This window comes from Streptopelia decaocto (genome assembly GCF_964273445.1).
Source record: "Streptopelia decaocto genome assembly, contig: HAP1_SCAFFOLD_1761, whole genome shotgun sequence".
Classification (NCBI taxonomy): Eukaryota; Metazoa; Chordata; class Aves; order Columbiformes; family Columbidae; genus Streptopelia; species Streptopelia decaocto.
The window spans coordinates 1-21,114 of NW_028115163.1; the positions used below are offsets into that span (position 1 = coordinate 1).

Consider the following 21,114-nt stretch of genomic DNA (forward strand, 5'->3'; position numbering starts at 1 on the left):
GGGGGACAGGGGATATGGGGGGTCTATGGGGGTACAGGGGGGTTTATGGGGGGGTACATGGGGGTACAGGGGGGTTTGGGGGGTACAGGGGGGTTTGGGGTACAGGGGGGTTTATGGGGGGGTACATGGGGGTCTAGGGGGGGACATGGCGGTCTGGGGGACATGGGGTTTGGGGGTATAGGGGAATTTATGGGGGGGGTATATGGGGGTACAGGGGGCTTTGGGGGTACAGCGGGTTTATGGGGGGACATGGGGGTACAGGGGGGTCTGGGGGGTACGGGGGGTTTATGGGGGTTTATGGGGGGGGGATATGGGGGTACATGGGGGTTTGGGGGTTCAGGGGGTTTATGTGGGGGTCCGTGGGGGTTTGGGGGTTAGTGGGGGTCACATGGGGGTTTATGGGGGTACATATGGGTTTGATGTTTATGGGGGTACACGTGGCTTACAAAGAGCTCTGGGGGTGTCCGGGGGGGGGGTCCCTGACCCCGTGCCCCCCCCCCGACCTCCCCGTGACCCCCGTTTCCCCCCAGCGCTCGCATGCGGGGGCAGGGCGAGGGCCGCCCCCCCCCCGCCCCCCCCGCCCGAGCCCGTGGGCAGCTCGGGGGGGCCGGTGCTGCCGCTGCCCGGGGGGGGCAGCCTGTCGGCCCGGGGGCTGCCGCCGGGCCCGGCCGCGACCTGCTGGAGAAGGCGCTGCTGGGCCAGGAGGCCGAGAGGTGCGGAAAACACGAAAAACGCCCAAAAATAGCCCAAAAACGCCAAAAATGCAAAGAAAACGCCCCAAAATACCCCAAAATAGACCCAAAATACCCCAAAATGGGCCTAAAATGACCCAAAATGGCCACACCCCAGCCAGGTCTCCTGGAGAAGGCGCTGCTGGGCCAGGAGGCCGAGAGGTGCGGAAAACACGAAAAACGACCAATAATAGCCCAAAAACGTCCAAAAATGCAAAGAAAACGCCCCAAAATACCCTAAAATAGACCCAAAATAACCCAAAATGGGCCTAAAATGACCCAAAATGGCCACGGCCCAGCCGGGCCTGCTGGAGAAGGCGCTGCTGGGCCAGGAGGCCGAGAGGTGCGGAAAACACGAAAAACGCCCCAAAATAGCCCAAAACCGGCCAAAAATGCAAAGAAAACGCCCCAAAATACCCTAAATAGACCCAAAACGGTCTCAAATGGGCACAAAATGGCCCAAAACGGCCTAAAATGACCCAAAATGGGACCAAAATGGCCGCGGGCTGGCCAGGCCTGCTGGAGAAGGCGCTGCTGGGCCAGGAGGCCAACAGGTGCGAAAAACACAAAAAAGCCCCCAAAATAGCCAAAAAATGTTCAAAAATGCAAAAATACGCCCCAAAATACCCTAAAATAGACCCAAAATGGCCTAAAATGGCCCAAAATGGGCCGAAAATGGGAACAAAATGGGACAAAATGGGACTAAAATGACCCAAAACGGCCACGGCCTGGCTGGGCCTGCTGGAGAAGGCGCTGCTGGGCCAGGAGGCCGAGAGGTGCGAAAACCACGAAAAACGACCAAAATAGCCCCAAAACGGCCAAAAATGCAAAGAAAACGCCCCAAAATACCCTAAAATAGACCCAAAATAACCCAAAATGGGCCTAAAATGACCCAAAATGGCCACGGCCCGGACAGGCCTGCAGGAGAAGGCGCTGCTGGGCCAGGAGGCCGAGAGGTGCGAAAACCACAAAACCGCCCAAAAATAGCCCAAAAATGTCCAAAAATGCAAAAAATACGTCCTAAAATACCCTAAAATAGACCCAGAATGACCTAGAAATGGCCCAAAATGGGCCGAAAATGTCCAAAAATGCAAAAAATACGCCCCAAAATACTCTAAAATAGACCCAAAATAAGCCAAAATGGGCCTAAAATGGCACAAAATGGGCCAAAATGGGCCTAAAATGACCCAAAATGGGGCTAAAATGACCCAAAACGGCCACGGCCCGGCCGGGTCTGCTGGAGAAGTTGCTGCTGGGCCAGGAGGCCGAGAGGCGCAAAAGACCCAAAAACCAGCCCAAAATACAATAAACCCCCCCCAAAAATGACCCAAAAATGAAAGAAAACACCCTGAATTACCCCAAAATGACCCAAAATGACCCAAAATGGCCCAAATTGTTGAATTGTAGGCGCAAGAAGCTGCGTTTCCACCCGCGGCAGCTGCACGTGTCGGTCAAGCAGGGGGAGCTGCACAGGGTGGTGCTGATGCTGCGTGAGTTAATTTTGGGGGGGCTGGGGGGTTTGGGGGGTCCTGGGGGGTTTTGGGGTGTCCATGGGGGTCCTGGGGGGGTCCATGGGGGTCCTGGGGGGGAGTTGGGGGGTCCTGGGGGGGTTTGGGGGTGTCCGTGGGGGTCCATGGGGGTCCTGGGGGGGTCCATGGGGGTCCTGTGGGGGAGTTGGGGGGTCCTGGGGGGGTTTGGGGGTGTCCATGGGGGTTTGGGGGTCCCTGGGGGGGGTTGGGAGCTGCACAGGGTGGTGCTGATGCTGCGTGAGTTAATTTGGGGGGTCCATGGGGGTCCATGGGGGTCCTGGGGGGAGTTGGGGGGTCCCTGGGGGGGTTTGGGGGTGTCCATGGGGGTTTGGGGGTCCCTGGGGGCCTGTGGGGGTTCGGAGGGGGTTTGGGGAGTCCCCAGGGGTTTGGGGGGTCCTGGGGGTGTCCATGGGGGTCCTGGGGGGAGTTGGGGGTCCATGGGGGTTTGGGGGGTCCCTGGGGGGATTTGGGGGTGCCTGGGGTGTTAATGGTTTGGGGGTCCCTGGGGGGATTTGGGGGTCCCTGGGGGGGTGTTAATGGTTTGGGGGTCCCTGGGGGGTTAATGGTTTGGGGGTCCCTGGGGGGGTGTTAATGGTTTGGGGGTCCCTGGGGGGGTGTTAATGGGTTTGGGGGTCCCTGGGGTGTTAATGGTTTGGGGGTCCCTGGGGGGATTTGGGGGTCCCTGAGGTGTTAATAGTTTGGGGGCCCCTGGGGGGGTGTTAATGGGTTTGGGGGGTCCCTGGGGTGTTAACGGTTTGGGGTCCCTGGGGGGGGCGGGGGATTTAATGGTGTCCCGGGGTCTCCAGGTTGACAGGAACATGAGGGTGACACCCCAGGAACGCCCCCAAAAGGGTCGTGGGGGGGACGTTGGGGTGACCCCCCCCCCCAATATCTCGTGTGTCCCCCCCAGTTGACAACCTGGACCCCAACCTGCAGAGCGACGCCCAGAGCCGGCGCAGCCCCCTGCACGTGGCGGCGCAGCGGGGGTACCTGGAGATCTGCCACCTGCTGCTGCAGGTGGGGGGACCCCAAAAATGAACCCACCCCCCAGACCCCCACTGAGACCCCTGAACCCCAATGGGGGTACCTGGAGATCTGCCACCTGCTGCTGCAGGTGGGGGGACCCCCAAAAATGAACCCACCCCCCCAGACACCCACTGAGACCCCTGAACCCCCACTGACCCCCCCGAACCTGAACTGACCCCCCCAAACCACAACTGACGCCCTGAACCCCAATGGGGGTACCTGGAGATCTGCCACCTGCTGCTGCGGGTGGGGGACCCCAAAAATGAACCCACCCCCCCAGACCCCCACTGAGACCCCTGAACCCCCACTGACCCCCCCTGAACCCCAATGGGGGTACCTGGAGATCTGCCACCTGCTGCTGCAGGTGGGGGACCCCAAAAATGAACCCACCCCCCAAACCACAACTGACCCCCCTGAACCCCCACTGACCCCCCTGAACCCCCACTGACCCCCTGAACCCCAAGTGACCCCCCTGAACTTGAACTGACCCCCCAAACCCATTTTGTGCAGGCGGGGGCCAACATCAATACCCAGGACAAGCTGCTGGGGGGATTTGGGGGGGGTGTTTGGGGTCTGTCTGGGGGTGTGTGTGTTTGGGGGTGTCAGGGGGTGTTTGGGGGTGTCAGTGACCCCGTTTTTGGCAGGCGGGGGGCCAACATCACCGCGCAGGACAAGCTGCGCCGCACGCCGCTGCTGGGGGGATTTGTGGGGGTGTTTGGGGTCTATTTGGGGTGTTTGTTTCTGGGGGTGTCTGGGGGGGTGTCAGGGGGTGTGTGGGGGTGTCGGTGACCCCGTGTCCCCCGTTTTTGGCAGGCGGGGGCCAACATCAACGCGCAGGACAAGCTGCGCCGCACGCCGCTGCTGGAGGCCGTGGCCAACGACCACCTGGGCACGGCCCGGCTGCTGCTGCAGAGGGGGGGCTGCGCATACGGCAAGGTGAGACCCCCCCGGGACGTCACACACCCCCCGGTGACGTCACACAACCCCATGACATCACACACACCCCCCGTGATGTCACACCCCCCCCCATGATGTCACACACCCCCCGTGACATCACCACCACCACCACACCCCATGATGTCACCCACCCGCCGTGACGTCACACACACCCCCCGTGACGTCACACAACCCCATGACATCACACACACCCCCCCGTGATGTCACCCACCCCCCGTGACATCACCACCACCACCACACCCCATGATGTCACCCACCCCCCGTGACGTCACACACACCCCCCGTGACATCACACACACCCCCCCATGATGTCACACACCCCCCGTGACATCACCACCACACCCCGTGATGTCACCCACCCCCCCGTGACGTCACACACACCCCCCGTGACGTCACACACCCCCCCATGATGTCACACACCCCCCGTGACATCACCACCACACCCCATGATGTCACCCACCCCCCGTGACGTCACACACACCCCCCTGTGACGTCACACACACCCCCTGTGACGTCACCACCCCCCATGATGTCACCCACCCCCCGTGACATCACCACCACCACCACACCCCATGATGTCACCCACCCCCCGTGACGTCACACACACCCCCCGTGACGTCACACACACCCCCCATGATGTCACACACCCCCCGTGACGTCACACACCCCCCCATGATGTCACACACCCCCCGTGACATCACCACCACCACCACACCCCGTGATGTCACACACCCCCATGACGTCACACACCCCCCCATGACATCACCCACCACCACCACCCCCCGTGACGTCACACAACCCCCGTGACATCACACACCGCAATGACATCACACACCCCCCCCACATGATGTCACACCAACCCCCGTGACATCACACACCCCCTGTGATGTCACACACCCCTGTGATGTCACACACCCCCTGTGATGTCACACCCCCTGTGATGTCACACACACACCTGTGATGTCAGACACCCCCCATGATGTCACACACGCCTGTGATGTCACACCCATGATGTCACACCCATGACACCACACCCCATGATGTCACTCCATGACATCACTCTCATTAAGTCATCACCCTCATGACATCACCCCCGTGATGTCACCCCGTGACATCACTGCCCTGACGTCACTCCCTGACATCACACCCCCATGACGTCACTCCTGCCATCCCCTATGATGTCACATCCCCATGACATCACAGCCCCGTGACGTCACACCCCCATGACATCACCTCATTATGTCACACCCCCGTGACATCACACCCTCGTGACATCACACCCTCATGACATCACCCCCATGATGTCACACCCCATGAGATTCCCCCCCAATGACATCACCCCCATGACGTCACCCATGCTGTCCTTTATGCCGTCACCCCCATGACATCACCCCCCACACCAACGTCACCCCCATGATGTCACACCCCCCCCCATGACGTCACCATGACGTCACCATGACGTCACCCCCCAGGAGGAGGACGGCTCCACGTGTCTCCATCACGCGGCCAAGAACGGGAACCTGGAGATGGTGGAGCTGCTGCTGGCGACTGGCAGGTGGACGTCAACGCGCAGGTGGGCACCCCAAAACACCCCAGAGACACCCAAAACAGCCCAGAGACACCCCAAAACACCCCCCGGGCCCCACAGACACCCCTGAGCCCTTGAACCCACCCAGGACCCCAAAACACCCCAGAGACACCCCGAAACACCCCCCGGGCCCCCACAGACACCCCTGAACCCATCCTGAGCCCCCCCGGGACCCCCAGACACCCCTGAGCCCCCCTGAACCCCCAAAACACCCCTGAACCCACCCCGGGACCCCAACACACCCCTGAACCCCCCTGAACCCACCCAGGACCCCAAAACACCCCAGAGACCCCCCGAACCCCTAAAACACCCCTGAACCCCCCCCAGGACCCCAGACACCCCTGAGCTCCCCGAAACCCCCCTGAACCCACCCCGGACCCCAGACACCCCTGGGACCCCAAACACACCTGAGCTCCCCCTGAACCCCCAAAACACCCCTGAACCCCCAAAACACCCCTGAACCCCCCCGGGACCCCCAGACACCCCTGAGCCCCCCTGAACCCCCCTAAGCCCACCCGGGACCCCTGAAACCCCCTGGACACCCCTGGGACCCCAAAATACCCCTGAGCCCCCTCTGAACCCCCCCAAGGCCCCCAGACACCCCTGAATCCACCCAGGTTCCCTGAACCCCTCTGGGACCCCAAAACACCCCTGAGGGACCCAGGCGTCCGGGTGCTGACCCCATGGAGGGACCCAGGCGTCTGGGGAGGGACCCAGGCGTCCGGGCGCTGACCCTGGGGAGGGGACCCAGGCATCTGGGTGCTGACCCCAGGGAGGGACCCAGGCATCCGGGGAGGGACCCAGGCGTCCGGGTGCTGACCCCTTCCTTCCCCCCAGGACAACGGGGGCTGGACCCCCATCATCTGGGCGGCCGAGCACAAGCACATCGAGGTGATCCGGCGGCTGCTCACGCGCGGCGCCGACGTCACGCTCACCGACAACGTGAGTCTGGGACCGCCCCCCCGAGATTGGGGACCCCCCCCCCCCAGGTTTGGGGACGCCCCCCGGGCGCTTTCGGGGTCCCTTTTTAACATAAAAAGCGGTTTCGGGGTCTCCCATCCCCATAAAAATGAGTTTCAAGGCCCCCCATTGCTCATAAGAAGCAGTTTCAGGGTCCCCCATCCCCATAAGAAGCGGTTTCAGGGTCCCCCATCCCCCATAAGAAGCAGTTTTGGGGTGCCCCATCCCCATAAGAAGCAGTTTCAAGGTACCTTTTTACCACAAAAGGCAGTTTCAAGGCCCCCCATTGCTCATAAGAAGCAGTTTTGGGGTCCCCCATCCCCATAAGAACCAGTTTCGTGGTCCCCCATCCCCACAAAAGGCGGTTTTGAGGTCCCTTTTTACCACAAAAGGCGGTTTTGGGGTCCCCCATTGCTCATAAAAAGCAGTTTCAAGGCCCCCCATTGCTCATAAGAAGCAGTTTTGGGTTCCCCATCCCCACAAAAGGCAGTTTTGAGGTCCCTTTTTACCACAAAAAGTGGTTTTGGGTCCCCCATTGCTCATAAGAATCAGTTTCGGGGTTCCCCATCCCCACAAAAAGGCGGTTTCGAGGGCCCTTTTTACCACAAAAGGCAGTGTCAGGGTCCCCCACCCCACAAAAGGTGGTTTTGGGGTCCCTTTTTAACCACAAAAGGCGGTTTCATGGTCCCCCATCCCCACAAAAGGCGGTTTTGGGGTCCCTTTTTACCACAAAAGGCGGTTCAGGGTCCCCCATCCCCACAAAAGGCGGTTTCAGGGTCCCCCATCCCCACAAAAGGCAGTTTTGGGGTCCCTTTTTACCACAAAAGGCGGTTCAGGTCCCCCATCCCCACAAAAGGCGGTTTCAGGGTCCCCCATCCCCACAAAAGGTGGTTTCAAGGCCCCCCTCATTCACACACAGGCCCAAGATGGTGGTTTCCCCCCCCCCGGCGCCCGTTTTTTTTGCCCAAAGCGGCCGTTTTTTGCCCCAAAAGCGCCGTTTTGCCGCCGTTTCCCCGCAGGAGGAGAACATCTGCCTGCACTGGGCGTCGTTCACGGGCAGCGCGGAGATCGCGGAGGTTCTGCTGAACGCGCAGTGCGACCTGCAGGCCGTGAACTGCCACGGGGACACCCCCCTGCACATCGCGGCCCGGGAGAGCTACAGAGACTGCGTCATGTACGGACAGACAGACAGACAGATGGACAGACAGACACACAGACAGACAGACAGACACCCCCCTGCACATCGCGGCCCGGGAGAGCTACCGGGACTGCGTCATGTACGGACAGACGGACACACGGACAGACAGACAGACAGACACCCCCCTGCACATCGCGGCCAGGGAGAGCTACAGAGACTGCGTCATGTACGGACAGACAGACAGACAGATGGACAGACAGACACACAGACACCCCCCTGCACATCGCGGCCAGGGAGAGCTACCAGGACTGCGTCATGTACGGACAGACAGACAGACAGACAGACACCCCCTGCACATCGCGGCCAGGGAGAGCTACCAGGACTGCGTCATGTACGGACAGACGGACAGACAGACAGACAGACAGACACCCCCCTGCACATCGCGGCCCGGGAGAGCTACAGAGACTGCGTCATGTACGGACAGACGGACACACGGACAGACAGACAGACAGACACCCCCCTGCACATCGCGGCCAGGGAGAGCTGCCGGGACTGCGTCATGTACGGACAGACAGACAGACAGACAGACACCCCCCTGCACATCGCGGCCAGGGAGAGCTACCGGGACTGCGTCATGTACGGACAGACAGACAGACACACAGACAGACACCCCCCTGCAACATCGCGGCCAGGGAGAGCTACCGGGACTGCGTCATGTACGGACAGACAGACGGACAGACACACAGACAGACAGATACACAGACACCCCCCTGCACATCGCGGCCAGGGAGAGCTACAGAGACTGCGTCATGTACGGACAGACAGACAGACAGACACACAGACAGACACCCCCCTGCACATCGCGGCCAGGGAGAGCTACCGGGACTGCGTCATGTACGGACAGACGGACAGACACACAGACAGACACACAGACAGACACCCCCCTGCACATCGCGGCCAGGGAGAGCTACCGGGACTGCGTCATGTACGGACAGACGGACAGACAGACACACAGACAGACAGACAGACACCCCCCTGCACATCGCGGCCAGGGAGAGCTACCGGGACTGCGTCATGTACGGACAGACAGACAGACAGACACACAGACAGACAGACACCCCCCTGCACATCGCGGCCCGGGAGAGCTACAGAGACTGCGTCATGTACGGACAGACACACGGACAGACAGACAGACAGACAGACACACAGACAGACACACAGACACCCCCCTGCACATCGCGGCCAGGGAGAGCTACCGGGACTGCGTCATGTACGGACAGACAGACGGACAGACAGACACACAGACACACGGACAGACAGACACACCGACAGACACACAGACAGACAGACACACAGACACCCCCCTGCACATCGCGGCCCGGGAGAGCTACAGAGACTGCGTCATGTACGGACAGACACACGGACAGACACACAGACAGACACCCCCCTGCACATCGCGGCCCGGGAGAGCTACAGAGACTGCGTCATGTACGGACAGACCGACGGACAGACAGACACACAGACAGACAGACACACCGACACCCCCCTGCACATCGCGGCCCGGGAGAGCTACCGGGACTGCGTCATGTACGGACAGACCGACGGACACACAGACAGACACCCCCCTGCACATCGCGGCCAGGGAGAGCTACAGAGACTGCGTCATGTACGGACAGACCGACGGACAGACAGACACACAGACACACGGACACAGACAGACACACCGACAGACACACAGACAGACAGACACACCGACACCCCCCTGCACATCGCGGCCAGGGAGAGCTACCGGGACTGCGTCATGTACGGACAGACGGACAGACAGACACACAGACAGACACCCCCCTGCACATCGCGGCCAGGGAGAGCTACAGAGACTGCGTCATGTACGGACAGACGGACACACGGACAGACAGACACACAGACAGACACACAGACAGACACCCCCCTGCACATCGCGGCCCGGGAGAGCTACCGGGACTGCGTCATGTACGGACAGACCGACGGACAGACAGACAGACAGACAGACACATGGACACCCCCCTGCACATCGCGGCCAGGGAGAGCTACAGAGACTGCGTCATGTATGGACAGACAGACACACGGACACACGGACAGACAGATACACAGACAGAGAGACAGCCCTGGGGACACACAGACACCTCTGGGGCACCCGTAGGGACAGACAGACACCCCTGGGGACACTGGGACACCCATGGGAACGGGCAGACGGACAGACACCCCTGGGAACGGAAAGACAGACAGACACCCCCCCTGCACATCGGGTGACACGGGGGGGTCCCCGGACGCCTGGGTCCTTGTGGGGGACATGGGGACTCTGGCGGGTCCCGGGGGGGTTTGGGGGTGTCAGGGGGGGTCCCGGGGGTTTTGGGGTGTCAGGGGTCCCAGGGGGGGCCCCAGGGGGGTTTTGGGGTGTCCCAGGGGGGCTTTGGGGATGTCAGGGGAGTCTGGGGGTCCCAGGAGGGTTTGGGGGGCTCAGTGGGGTCCCAGGGGAATTTGGGGGTGTCAGGGAGTCCCAGGAAGGTTTTGGGGGTGTCAGGGGGGATTGGGGGTCCCAGGAGGGTTTATTGAGGTCAGGGGGGTCCCAGGGGGTTTTGGCATGTCAGGGGTCCCAGGAGGCTTTTGGGGGGTCCCAGGGGGGTTTGGGGGGGTCCCAGGGGGGTTTTGGGGGGGTCCCAGGGGGGTTTGGGGGGGTCCCAGGGGGGTTTCGGGGTCCTGACCCCCCGTCCCCCCCAGCCTGTTCCTGTCTCGCGGGGCCGACCCCGACGTCCGGAACAAGGAGGGGGATTCGCCCCTGGACTTGACCCCCGAGCACTCGGAGGTTTGGGTGGCGCTGCAGCTGACGCGGAAGCTGCGCCGGGGGGCGCTGGGGCGGCCGCTGCGCACCGAGAGGATCATCAGCCGGTACGGGGGCCGGGGGGGCTGGGGGGGCGGCAGCCGTCAGTAGGGACCAGAGTGAACGGCACAGAGTGAGTTATGGGGGGGTTTGGGGGGGTTTGCAAAGCGCAGCCATCAGTAGGGACCAGAGTGAACAGCACAGAGTGAGTTACAGGAGGGGTTTGGGGGGGTTTGCAAAGCGCAGCCATCAGTAGGGACCAGAGTGAACAGCACAGAGTGAGTTATGGGGGGGGTTTGGGGGGGTTTGCAAAGCGCAGCCATCAGTAGGGACCAGAGTGAACAGCACAGAGTGAGTTATTGGGGGGGTTTGGGGGGGTTTGCAAAGCGCAGCCATCAGTAGGGACCAGAGTGAACGGCACAGAGTGACTTACAGGGGGGGTCTGGAGGGGTTTGCAAAGTGCAGTCATCAGTAGGGACCAGAGTGAACAGCACATAGCAAGTTACAGGAGCGGTTAGGGGGGGACAAATGTGTCTTTGGGGGGGTCCCTAGTGGGGTTTGGGGGAGTTTGCAAAGCGCAGTCGTCAGTAGGGACCAGAGTGAACGGCACAGAGTGAGTTACAGGGGGGGTTTCGGGGGTTCCCTGGTGGGGTGTGGGGGGGGTCTGGGTGTCCCTGGTGGGGTTTGGGGGTGCAGCCGTCAGTAGGGACCAGAGTGAACGGCACAGAGTGAGTTATGGGGGGGGTTTGGGGGGGGTTTGCAAAGCACAGTCATCAGTAGGGACCAGAGTGAACAGCACGGAGTGAGTTATGGGGGGGGGTTTGGGGGTGTTTGCAAAGCGCAGCCATCAGTAGGGACCAGAGTGAACGGCACAGAGTGAGTTATGGGGGGGGTTTGGGGGGGTTTGTAAAGTGCAGCCATCAGTAGGGACCAGAGTGAACAGCACAGAATGAGTTATGGGGGTGTTTGGGGGGGTTTGCAAAGCACAGCCATCAGTAGGGACCAGAGTGAACGGCACAGAGTGAGTTATGGGGGTGTTTGGGGGGGTTTGCAAAGCGCAGCCATCAGTAGGGACCAGAGTGAACGGCACAGAGTGAGTTATGGGGGGTGTTTGGGGGGGTTTGCAAAGCGCAGCCATCAGTAGGGACCAGAGTGAACGGCACAGAGTGAGTTATGGGGGTGTTTGGGGGGGTTTGTAAAGTGCAGCCATCAGTAGGGACCAGAGTGAACGGCACAGAGTGAGTTATGGGGGTGTTTGGGGGGGTTTGCAAAGCGCAGCCATCAGTAGGGACCAGAGTGAACGGCACAGAGTGAGTTATGGGAGGGGGTTTGGGGGAGTTTGCAGGTGCAGCCATCAGTAGGGACCAGAGTGAACGGCACAGAGTGAGTTATGGGAGGGGGTTTGGGGGGGTTTGCAAAGCGCAGCCATCAGTAGGGACCAGAGTGAACGGCACATAATGAGTTACAGGAGGGGTTTGGGGGGGTGTGGGCGGGTTTTTGGGGCTGTGGGGGGTCCAGGGGGGTTCTGGGGGTGTCCCCACCCCCCCCCATGTTCGTGCCCCCCCAGGGACGTGGCGCGGGGGCACGAGAACGTCCCCATCCCCTGCGTGAACGGGGTGGACGCGGAGCCCTGTCCCCTGGACTATAAATACGTGGCCGAGAACTGCGAGACCTCGGCCATGAACATCGACCGCAACATCACCCACCTGCAGGTTTGGGGGGGTCCTGGGGGGGTCACAGGGGTTTGGGGGGGTCTGGGGGGGTCATGGGGGTCTGGGGGGGCCCTTAGATGGGGGTTTGAGGGGGTTTTGGGGGGTCTGGGGGGGCCATGAACATCGAACTGCAGCATCACCCACCTGCAGGTTGGGGGGGGTCCTGGGGGGTCACGGGGGTTTGGGGGGGTCTTGGGGGGGTCATGGGGGTCTGGGGGGTCTGGGGGTGTCATGGGGTTTGGGGGTGCTCTTAGATGGGGGTTTGGGGGGATTTTGGGGGTCTGGGGGGGCCATGAACATCGAACTGCAGCATCACCCACCTGCAGGTTGGGGGTCTGGGGGGTTCTGGGGGGTCACAGAGGGTTTGGGGGGGTCTGGGGGGTCCTGGGGGGGGGGTCCCTGAGGGGTTTTGGGGTCCCTGGGGGGTTTGGGGGTCCCATGGGGTCTAGGGGGGGGTCACAGGTTTGGGGGTTCCCTGGGGTCTAGGGGTCCCTGGGGGGTTTTGAGGGTCCCATGGGGTCTGGGGGGGGTCACAGGTTTGGGGGGGTCACAGAGGTTTGGGGGTCACAGGGGGTCTGGGGGGGTCACGGGGGGTTTGGGGGGGACCCTAGAGGGGGGTCCGGGGGTCACAGGTTTGGGGGGGGTCACAGGCTGGGGGGTCACGGGGGTTTTGGGGCCCCATGGGGTCTGGGGGGGGGGTCACAGGTTTGGGGGTCTCAGGTTTGGGGGTCCCATGGGGTCTGGGGGTTCCTGGGGGGGTCCCTGGGGTGTTTTGGGGTCCCCGGGGGGTTTTGGGGGTACCATGGGGTCCTGGGGGGGGGGGGGGGTCTCAGGTTTAGGGGTCCCATGGGGTCTGGGGGATCTTGGGGGGGGTGTCCCTGGGGTGTTTAGGGGGTCACAGGGGGTTTAGGGGGTCCCATGGGGTCTGGGGGTTCCTGGGGGGGTCCCTGCGGGGTTTTGGGGTTCCCAGGGGGTTTAGGGGGTCCCATGGGGTCTGGGGGGTCCCTGGGGAATTTTGGGGGTCACAAGGGTCTGGGGGGTCCTGGGGGGGGGTCCCTGGGGGGTTTAGGGGGTCACAGGGGTCTGGGGGTTCCTGGGGGGTGTCCCCGGGGTGTTTTGGGGTCCCCAGGGGGTTTGGGGGTCCCCTGACCGTGTCCCCCCAGCACTGCACGTGCCAGGACGACTGTTCCTCCAGCAACTGCCTGTGCGGGCAGCTCAGCATCCGCTGCTGGTACGACAAGGTGAGGGGACCCCAAAATACCCCCCCCAAAATACACCCCGGGGACCCCCCAGAAACACCCTCCAGAAACACCCCCAAAAATACCCCCAAAAATACCCAAAACCCCCCCAAAAACTGACCCCAAACCCCCCTTGGTATCCACTGCTGGTACAACAAGGTAAGGGGGGACCCCAAAATACCACCCCCCCCCCAAAAATACACACCCTGGGACCCCCCAAAATACACCCCCTGGGAGCCCCCCAAAAAACACCCCCCCAAAAAGCCTTAAAATCAGCCCTGGGGGGACCTTGAAACCACTGTTTGGGGGGTCCCTGTGGTTTTGGGGGTCCCCATGTTTTGGGGGGGGGTCTACCTGTTTTTGGGGGTCCCCATGTTGTGGGGGGGTCCCCATTGACCCACCTGTGTTTTGGGGTGTCCCCATGTTTTGGGGGTGGTCCCCATGTTTTTGGGTGGGGCCCCCCATGTTTTGGGGTTCCCATGTTTCTGAGGGGGTCCCTGTGTTTTTGGGGTCCCCATGTTTCTGGGGGTCTCTGTGTCTTTGGGGGGTCCCTGTGTTTTTGGGGTCCTCACTGACCCCCCCATATTTTGGGGTTCCCATGTTTTTGGGCTCCCCACTGACCCCCATGTTTTTGGTGTCCCCAATGACCCCGCCCTGTTTTGGGGTCCCCAATGACCCCCCCATGTCTTGGGGTCCCCCCTGACCCCCCCATGTTTTGGGGTGTCCCCCCCCCCAGGCCGGGCGCCTCCTGCAGGAGTTCAACAAGATCAAGTCCCCATGTTTTTGGGGTCCCCCTGTTTCTGGCCCCCCCCTGTTTTGTGGTCCCCATGCTTTTGGGGTCCCCCCATGTCTTGGGGTCCCCCCGACCCCCCCATGTTTTGGGGTCCCCACTAACTCCCCATATTTTGGGGTCCCCACTGACCCCCCCCCCCCCCATTTTGGGGTCCCCTCGTGTTTTGGGGTCCCCACTGACCCCCCTTTTTGGGGTCCCCAATGACCCCCCATGTCTTGGGGTCCCCCCGACCCCCCAGTTTTGGGGTGTCCCCCCCAGGCCGGGTGCCTCCTGCAGGAGTTCAACAAGATTGAGTCCCCATGTTTCTGGGGTCCTGCTGTTTTGGGGTCCCCATGTTTTTGGGGTCCCCCCATGTCTTGGGGTCCCCCCTGACCCCCCCCCATGTTTTGGGGTCCCCCCCCCCAGGACGGGCGCCTCCTGCAGGAGTTCAACAAGATCGAGCCCCCCCTGATCTTCGAGTGCAACCAGGCGTGTTCCTGCTGGCGCAGCTGCAAGAACCGCGTGGTGCAGAGCGGCATCAGGTGAACCCCGAAATACTGCACCCCAAAACTGCATCTCACAGTGCACCCCAAAATCCTGAACCCCAAAACACCCCCGAAACCTGCACCCCAAACTGCACCCCAACTGCAGCGCCTGTTCCTGCTGGCGCAGCTGCAAGAACCGCGTGGTGCAGAGCGGCAGCAGGTGAACCCCAAAATACTGCACCCCAAAAACTGCACCCCCAAAAACTGCACCCCAAACTGCACCCCCAAACTGCACCCCCAACTGCACCCCAACTGCAGCGCCTGTTCCTGCTGGCGCAGCTGCAAGAACCGCGTGGTGCAGAGCGGCATCAGGTGAACCCCGAAACCCTGCACCCCAAAAATATTGCACCCCGAAATACTGCACCCCGAAACACCCCCCAAAAACTGCGCCCCAAAAACTGCGCCCCAAAAACTGCACCCCCAAAGCTGCACCCCAAAACTGCACCCCAAACCTGAACCGCATGGTGCAGAGCAGCATCAGGTGAACCCCAAAACTGCACCCCCAAAATACTGCACCCTAAAAACTGCACCCCAAATACTGCACCCCCAAAGCTGCACCCCAAAACTGCACCCCAAACCTGAACCACGTGGTGCAGAGCGGCATCAGGTGAACCCCAAAACTGCACCCCAAAATACTGCACCCTGAAACACCCCCCAAACCTGCACCCCAAAACCTGCACCCCCCAAACTGCACCTCACAGTGAACCCCAAAATCCTGAGCCCCAAAACCCCCAAAACCTGCACCCCAAAACTGCACCCCAAACCTGAACCGCATGGTGCAGAGCGGCATCAGGTGAACCCCAAAACTGCACCCCAAAATACTGCACCCCAAACCTGTACCCCAAAAACTGCACCCCAAAACCCTGAACCCCAAAACCCCCCAGACCTCCCAAAACCTCCACCCCAAACCCCCCAAAACCCTGAACCCCAAAATCCTGCACCCTAAACTGTTGGGATCTCCCCAAACCCGGGGGTCCCCCAAACCCTGGGGGGGGTCTCCCCATGTCCTGGGGGGGGTCCCTTACACCCAGGGGCCCCCCCACATTTTTGGGGTTCGCAGGGTGCGGCTGCAGCTGTACCGGACAGCCAAGATGGGCTGGGGGGTGCGGGCGCTGCAGGCCATCCCCCCCGGGACCTTCATCTGCGAGTGAGTGCACCCCAAAAACGGGGGGACCCCGAAACCGGGGGGACCTGAAATACAGGGACCCTGAAACCGGGGGGACCCCAAAACCAGGGATGCTGAAACTGGGGGGACCCCGAAACCGGGGAGCCCGAAACTGGGGGGACCTGAAATACAGGGACTCCGAAAATGGGGGACCCCGAAACCAGGGGGACCCTGAAACTGGGGAGCCCCGAAACTGGGGATTCAGGGGGTTTGGGGTTCAGGGTGTTCAGGGTTTTGGGTTTCTGGGTTTTGGGGTTCAGGGTTTGGGTGGGTTTTGGGGTTTGGGGTTCAGGGTTTTGGGGCTCAGGGGGTTTGGGTTCAGGGTTTTGGGGGTTTGGGGATTCAGGGTGTTCAGGGGTTTGGGGTTCAGGGGTTTGGGGTTCAGGTTTTGGGGCTCAGGGGTTTTGGGGGTTTGGGGTTCAGGGTTTTGGGGGCTTGGGCTTTGGGGGTTCAGGGTGTTCAGGGTTTTGGGGTTCAGGTTTTGGGGTGCCCGCAGGTACGTGGGGGAGCTGATCTCGGACGCCGAGGCCGACGTGCGCGAGGACGACTCCTACCTGTTCGACCTGGACAACAAGGTGGGGACCCAGGCGTCCGGGGAGGGACCCAGGCGTCCGGGGAGGGAGACCTGGGCATCTGGTGGGAGGGGACCCAGGCGTCCGGGGGACCCAGGCGTCCGGGAAAGGGGACCCAGGAGTTCGGGGAGGGACCCAGGCATCCGGGGGGAGATGTAGATGCCTGGGAAAGGGGACCCAGGTGTCCGGGGGCGACCCCAAAAGTTGAAGGAGGGGACCCAGGCGTCCGGGGGGGAGCTGTGGGTGCCCGGCCAAGGGGACCCAGGCGTCCGGGAGGAGATGCAGGTGTCTGGCAAAGGGGACCCAGGCGTCCGGGTGGAGCTGTGGGTGTCTGGGAAAGGGGACCCAGGCATCCGGGAAGGGACCCAGGCGTCCGGGAGGAGATGCATGTGCCTGGCCAAGGGGACCCAGGCGTCCGGGGGGAGGCCTGGGCACCTGGCCAAGTGGACCCAGGCGTCCGGGCGGAACCGTGGGTGCCCAGCCCAGGGGACCCAGGCGTCCGGGGGGAGATACAGGTCTCTAGGAAAGTGGACCCAGGCGTCCGGGGGGAGATACAGGTCTCTAGGAAAGTGGACCCAGGCGTCCGGAGGGAGATACAGGTCTCTAGGAAAGTGGACCCAGGCGTCCGGGGGGAGACCTGGGCACCTGGCCAAGGGGACCCAGGCGTCCGGGCGGAACCGTGGGTGCCCGGCCCGGGGGACCCAGGCGTCCGGGGCCCACTGCAGGACGGGGAGGTGTACTGCATCGACGCGCGCTACTACGGGAACGTGAGCCGCTTCATCAACCACCTGTGCGACCCCAACATCATCCCGGTGCGCGTGTTCCTGCTGCACCAGGACCTGCGCTTCCCCCGCATCGCCTTCTTCAGCAGCCGCCACATCCGCCCGGGCGAGGAGCTGGGGTACGCTCTGGGGGTTACATTGGGGTACGGGGGGGTATGGGGGTCCCAGCGCCTTCTTCAGCAGCCGCCACATCCGCCCCGGGGAGGAGCTGGGGTACGGTCTGGGGGTTATATTGGGGTACAGGGGGGTATATGGGGGTCCCATCGCCTTCTTCAGCAGCCGCCACATCCGCCCCGGAGAGGAGCTGGGGTACGGTCTGGGGGTTATATTGGGGTACATGGGGGTATATGGGGGTACGGGGGTCCCAGCGCCTTCTGCAGCAGCCGCCACATCCGCCCAGGCGAGGAGCTGGGGTACGCTCTGGGGGTTATATTGGGGTACGGGGGGGTATATGGGGGTACAGGGGTCCCATCCCCTTCTTCAGCAGCTGCCACATCTGCCCGGGCGACGAGCTGGGGTACGGGGGTTATATTGGGGTACGGGGGGGTATATTGGGGTACAGGGGTCCCAGCGCCTTCTTCAGCAGCCGCCACATCCGCCCCGGAGAGGAACTGGGGTACGGTTTGGGGGTTATATTGGGGTACGGGGGGTATATGGGGGTACGGGGCTTATATTGGGGTACGGGGGGTATATGGGGGTACGGGGATCCCATCCCCTTCTGCAGCAGCCGCCACATCCGCCTGGGCGAGGAGCTGGGGTACGCTCTGGGGGTTATATTGGGGTACGGTCTGGGGGTTATATTGGGGTACGGTCTGGGGGTTATATTGGGGTACGGGGGGGTACGGGGGTCCCAGCGCCTTCTTCAGCAGCCGCCACATCCGCCCCAGCGAGGAGCTGGGGTACGGTCTGGGGGTTATATTGGGGTACGGGGGGTTTGGGGGTGCAGGGGGGTCTGGGGGTGCACAGGGATATGGGTTTATATGGGGTTATATGGGGGTACGGGGGTCCCATCGCCTTCTTCAGCAGCCGCCACATCCGCCCGGGCGAGGAGCTGGGGTACGGTCTGGGGGTTATATTGGGGTACGGGGGGGTACGGGGATCCCATCCCCTTCTGCAGCAGCCGCCACATCCGCCTGGGCGAGGAGCTGGGGTACGGTTTGGGGGTTATATTGGGGTACGGTCTGGGGGTACGGGGGGGTATATGGGGGTATATGGGGGTCCCATCGCCTTCTTCAGCAGCTGCCACATCTGCCCAGGCGACGAGCTGGGGTACGGGGGTTATATTGGGGTACGGGGGGGTATATGGGGGTACGGGGCTTATATTGGGGTACGGGGGGTATATGGGGGTACGGGGGTCCCATCGCTTTCTTCAGCAGCCGCCACATCCGCCCCGGAGAGGAGCTGGGGTACGGTCTGGGGGTTATATTGGGGTACATGGGGGTATATGGGGGTACGGGGGTCCCAGCGCCTTCTGCAGCAGCCGCCACATCCGCCCGGGAGAGGAGCTGGGGTACGGTCTGGGGGTTATATTGGGGTACGGGGGGTTTGGGGGTGCAGGGGGGTCTGGGGGTGCACAGGGATATGGGGTTATATGGGGGTACGGGGGTCCCATCCCCTTCTTCAGCAGCCGCCACATCCGCCCGGGCGACGAGCTGGGGTACGGTTTGGGGGTACAGGGGGTTTTGGGGGTACAGGGGGTCTGGGGGTGCAGGGGGCACAAGGAGGTTTGAGGGTGCACAGGGATATGGGGGTTCAGGGGGGTTTGGGGATGCAGGGGGACTTGGGGAGATATGGGGGTACAGGAGGATATGGGGGTACAGGGGGGTTTGGGGGTGCAGAGGGGTATGGCGGTACGGGGGGGTTTAGGGATACAGGGGGGTATTGGGGAGATATGGGGGTACAGGAGGATATGGGGGTACAGGAGGTCACGGGGGTGCAGGGTATATGGGGGTACAGGGGATTTGGGGGGCTGTTGAGGGGGACCCAGGCATCCGGGATACTTAAGGCCCCAAGGGACCCAGGCATCTGGGACCCACAACCACTCAAGGGACCCAGGCGTCCGGGACCACATGGGGACCCAGGCATCCGGGACACTTAACCCCACTGAGGGACCCAGGCGTCCGGGACCCACAACCCCCCAAGGGACCCAGGCGTCCGGGACACTTAACCCCACTGAGGGACCCAGGCGTCCGGGACACTTAACCCCACTGAGGGACCCAGGCGTCCGGGACCCACAACCCCCCAAGGGACCCAGGCGTCCGGGACCACATGGGGACCCAGGCATCCGGGACACCTAACCCCACTGAGGGACCCAGGCGTCCGGGACACTTGACCCCACTGAGGGACCCAGGCGTCCGGGACCCACAACCCCCCAAGGGACCCAGGCGTCCGGGACACACAACCCCGCCCCCCAAGTGGCCACTATTGGGGGGCCGGGGGCTGAGTGTGGGGGTCCGGGGGGGGGTCGGGGTCCCATGGGGGGGTCGGTGGGGTTTGGGGGTCACATCTTTGCCCCCCCCCGGCAGCTTCGACTACGGCGACCGGTTCTGGGACATCAAGAGCAAGTACTTCCCGTGCCAGTGCGGCTCCGAGAAGTGCAAACACGCGGCCGACGGGGGGCGCGGGGACCCCCCCGAGCTGCTGCCCCCCTCGTGGCGCTGCCCCCCCCGTAGGGACCCCCCAAAACCCACCCCCCCCGTGGGGACCCCAAAAACCCACCCGGGACACCCCCAAAATCACACCCACCCACCCCTCCCATCACCCTGCCCCCCCCCGTAGGGACCCCCCAAAACCCACCCCCCCGTGGGGACCCCAAAAACCCACCTGGACAGCCCCAAAATCACACACACCCACCATGGCCCTGCCCCCCCCGTAGGGACCCCCCAAACCCACCCCCCCGTGGGGACCCCCCAAAAACCACCGTGAACCCCCTTGGGACACCCCAAAACGAACCCCCTGTAGGGACCCCCCGAACCAACCCCCCCCCGTAGGGACCCCCCCAAACCCACCCCCCCCGTGGGGACCCCAAAAACCCACCCGGGACACCCCCAAAATCACCCCCCCCCACCCCCCCCCATCACCCTGCCCCCCGCCATAGGGACCCCCCCGGACTGACCCCCCCCGTGGGGACCCCAGAAACCCACCCGGGACACCCCAAAAATCGACACCCCCCCCCCCATATAGACCCCCATGGGGACCCCTAATCCCACCCATGACACCCATGATACCCCAAAACTGACCCCCCCCCATTGGGACCCCAAAAACCCACCTGGGACACCCCCAAAAATCACACCCACCCACCATGGCCCTGCCCCCCCCCGTAGGGACCCCCCCCATGGGGACCCCAAAAACTCCCCAGGATACCCCCAAACTGATCCCCCCATGGCCCTGCCCCCCCAGTAGGGACCCCCCCAAACCCACCCCCCCCGTGGGGACCCCAAAAACCCACCCGGGACACCCCAAAAATCGACACCCCCCCCCCCATATAGACCCACCATGGGGACCCCTAATCCCACCCATGATACCCCAAAACTGACCCCCCC

General features: G+C 62.8%; 1 protein-coding gene across 1 annotated transcript; it reads left to right on the forward strand.

The window, feature by feature from the left end:
• Nucleotides 1-530: 530 nt before the first annotated feature.
• Nucleotides 531-20,594, forward strand: LOC309452896 (histone-lysine N-methyltransferase EHMT2-like; the record flags this gene model as incomplete). The annotated part of the gene is given in 19 exon segments (XM_082077556.1): nucleotides 531-560; nucleotides 562-662; nucleotides 665-713; nucleotides 2,139-2,221; nucleotides 3,171-3,277; nucleotides 4,100-4,222; nucleotides 5,716-5,794; nucleotides 5,797-5,816; nucleotides 6,669-6,773; nucleotides 7,811-7,965; nucleotides 10,687-10,854; nucleotides 12,354-12,498; nucleotides 13,662-13,739; nucleotides 14,935-15,050; nucleotides 16,114-16,200; nucleotides 16,715-16,793; nucleotides 17,516-17,691; nucleotides 20,098-20,262; nucleotides 20,368-20,594. Coding segments are annotated over 19 exon segments (1,996 nt in total), but the record flags the coding sequence as incomplete, so codon positions are not given.
• Nucleotides 20,595-21,114: the final 520 nt, after the last annotated feature.